This window comes from Lucilia cuprina, chromosome 5 (assembly GCF_022045245.1).
Source record: "Lucilia cuprina isolate Lc7/37 chromosome 5, ASM2204524v1, whole genome shotgun sequence".
Taxonomy (NCBI): domain Eukaryota; kingdom Metazoa; phylum Arthropoda; class Insecta; order Diptera; family Calliphoridae; genus Lucilia; species Lucilia cuprina.
Window position 1 is genome coordinate 68,060,770 of NC_060953.1, and position 2,892 is coordinate 68,063,661.

The 2,892-nt window shown below is 28.2% G+C and overlaps 2 protein-coding genes across 2 annotated transcripts in view; both read right to left on the reverse strand.

The window, feature by feature from the left end:
* LOC111683307 overlaps window positions 1-2,892 on the reverse strand; it is a 24,521-nt gene that overhangs the window by 3,756 nt on the left and 17,873 nt on the right. The window lies entirely within an intron of this gene.
* Window positions 1,595-2,394, reverse strand: LOC111683306. Its single transcript, XM_023445363.2, has 2 exons — window positions 2,176-2,394; window positions 1,595-2,110 (listed from the first exon to the last, which is right to left on the reverse strand). The coding sequence occupies exons 1-2, from the start codon at window positions 2,252-2,254 to the stop codon at window positions 1,758-1,760; spliced, it is 432 nt and encodes a 143-aa protein (XP_023301131.2). The 5' UTR covers window positions 2,255-2,394; the 3' UTR covers window positions 1,595-1,757.

Consider the following 2,892-nt stretch of genomic DNA (forward strand, 5'->3'; position numbering starts at 1 on the left):
TAGTCTAGTCTATAGTCTAGTCTATAGTCTAGTCTATAGTCTAGTCTATAGTCTAGTCTATAGTCTAGTCTATAGTCTAGTCTATAGTCTAGTCTAAAGTCTTGTCTACAGTCTAGTCTATAGTTTAGTCTATAGTTTAGTCTATAGTCTAGTCTATAGTCTAATTTATAGTCTAGTCTATAGTTTAGTCTATAGTCTAGTCTATAGTCTAGTCTATAGTCTAGTTTATAGTCTAGTCTATTCAGTTTAGTCTAATGGTCAAATATAAAAAGCCCACCAAAAAAAGTTTTTAACGATATCACTACCTTTAAAAACCTGTTTCTGCGTTATTTATCTGTCATCCTGAAAAATAACATTTTGCCATTTATGAAAATCATTTTTTATAATATATTTGAAAACATTAAGAAACTTCCGTTGGTGCTAGGAAATCATCAACGAAATGGTTTTACAATAAAATCAATAGATTAATGATTTTAACCGCTTTACAAAACGAAAAAAGCTCAAACGAAAAACTAAAAATGTTTTCCAACATTAAATCGAAAAAAAAGAAACCAGTTAAATAATTACGTTTGAAAATTTTGCAATCAAACATGATCATCTCCATATAAAGATTCAACTAAAAACATTGACTGTGTACATACGTGTGCAATTGAATAAACAGTTGCTTGTTTAAAGCAAAGTCAAGGTGATTTGATGTCAGACACACGTATAGAAAAAAAAGAAGAAGACAATCAAATATGTTTTACAAATATTAAAAAAAATCAAGATAAAAAAGATATTCAGCCGATTAGAAGATGAGAAAGAAAATTTGTCTCACTACTTAACGAACAAAAGACATTATTATGTCTGAATATTTTTATTTAAGCAAAAATTTATTTAATGTGAGACGTTGTTGTAAGATCATGTAATGTATTTATGTTGCAATTTTGTTGCTGCAGTTTCGCACAATTGCGCAACTTTTTCTTTTTTTCTTCTTCTTCTGACTGCCTTTATTTTTCAATAACCAGTTTCCATTGAAAGCGAGAAAAGAAATCACTGTTGTTTAAAATAAATCGTACCAGAAATGACAAACGGAAGCAGCGCCATTGCAATGATCATTCAAAAAAAAAAAAAAAAAAAAACACAGACACAGACACAAAATATCAAAAAAATACAGTTTAAGGCGAAAAACAAGTATTTGTTTTGGCGCGCAAAATTTTGTGGCAAATGATTACTTTTTGCACTTTAAACACTGCAACAATAAATTAATGCCTTCAATGGCAAAGTATAACAAGTCTGTAATAAAGAAAACTTTTAAAAATTTATAAATTTTTATTGCAACACATAAATATTTGTTTAGATATGAAGTTGCAATGACAAACTTATAATCTTTTGTTAAAATCACACAAAAAATAGTTGCAACAACTAAATAGTGAGATCATATTTTTAGAATGTTTCGACAAGTTCATTTGAAAACCAGTAGAATAATAGAATAATAAAATGCCTACATTAAATTGCTTTTTACTCATACAAAATGTTGTTTAACTATTTATGAGATACAAATACAAAAAAAAAAAAAAACTCATATTTATACGACCAGCAAACAATTGAGGACTCACGTACTAAACAATAGGATTTGAAATTGTTTTATTAAATTTAATAGAAAAAACATATAACAACAAAAACATTTTTTATAATTCCAAACAGTTCGTAAGGCAAGAAAATATGCAAAATTCTAAAAAAAGCAGATCTTGTTTGCCGATAATCTCTAACATTAATTAAATATTTTGTAATTCTTGTTCTTCCATGTCATGAGAACCATTTTCCTGCTTCTTATCACTGTCGTCTTTGCCATAATTGCCAAATGTTAGATTGACATCAAAGGCAGAACGTTCAAATATTTCTAATGGTGTGTAGTTGTTCTGTATGGGCCAAAAGAGTGCCTCTTCATCTTGATGTGTCGGTATAACTCTATAGGTTAGAGCAAAATCTTTAACCGTATGATAGAATTTATTGGCGTCCAATACTAAATCGATACGTTGTATTTCAGGTAATAGTTTGTTGAAGGGGTCAGGGGGCAACATAAATAAATCATCAGGAGTTTCCTTAGGTGTTTCTATTGCATCTGGCGCTATTTATTGCAAATTAAATAAGAAATAATTATTTAAATAAATGCAACGGAAATATTGGACTTACCAGTTTTTCTTAATTGTTTGGACAAAGTTTCGACTATTGCCCTAACTTTTTCTTTTATTTTCAAATGTTGCACCGCCATTAAATTAAACTCTCTGGGAGTTGAGGGTGGAAATTTTTCATTAATATTAATGGCCGGGGAACGACGGCTATAGAAACAGTTGAAATAGGTCTGCAATTTTAGAAATATTACAACATAGCGTGTTAAAAACTGTTTTGTATGTAATGTCACAAAAAAGTGACATTTTGTTTAAAAACTTCCAATTTTGTTAAAAATAGTAAAAATTATCTTTTGTGAACAAATTTATTTTTTGTGTAATAAATTACTTTTAGTGTAAATAGTGACTTTTTGCATAATACTCCTTTTGAAAAAATTTACATTTTGCGTAAAAGCTTACTTTTTGTGTAAAAGCTTACTTTTTGTGTAAAAAGTGTCTTTTTGTATAAAACATGTTTTTTTTAGAAAAGCTTACGTTTTGTGTAAAAAGTGCCTTTTTATATAAAACATGTTTTTTTAGAAAAGCTGACTTCTTGCGTAAAAGTGACTTTTTGTGTAAAAAGTGACTTTTTGTTAAAAAAGTGACTTTTTGTGTAAAAAGTGACTTTTTGTTAAAAAAGTGACTTTTTGTGTAAAAAGTGACTTTTTGTGTAAAAAGTGACTTTTTGTGTAAAAAGTGACTTTTTGTGTAAAAAGTGACTTTTTGTGTAAAAAGTGACTTT

Excerpts from the sequence above, each read along its gene's own strand:
- LOC111683306 (XM_023445363.2), bottom strand. The coding sequence starts at position 2,254 with ATGGCGGTGCAACATTTGAAAATAAAAGAAAAAGTTAGGGCAATAGTC. Across the intron at positions 2,111-2,175 it reads CAAACAATTAAGAAAAACTG|CGCCAGATGCAATAGAAACA; the intron begins GTAAGTCCAATA and ends TGCAATAAATAG.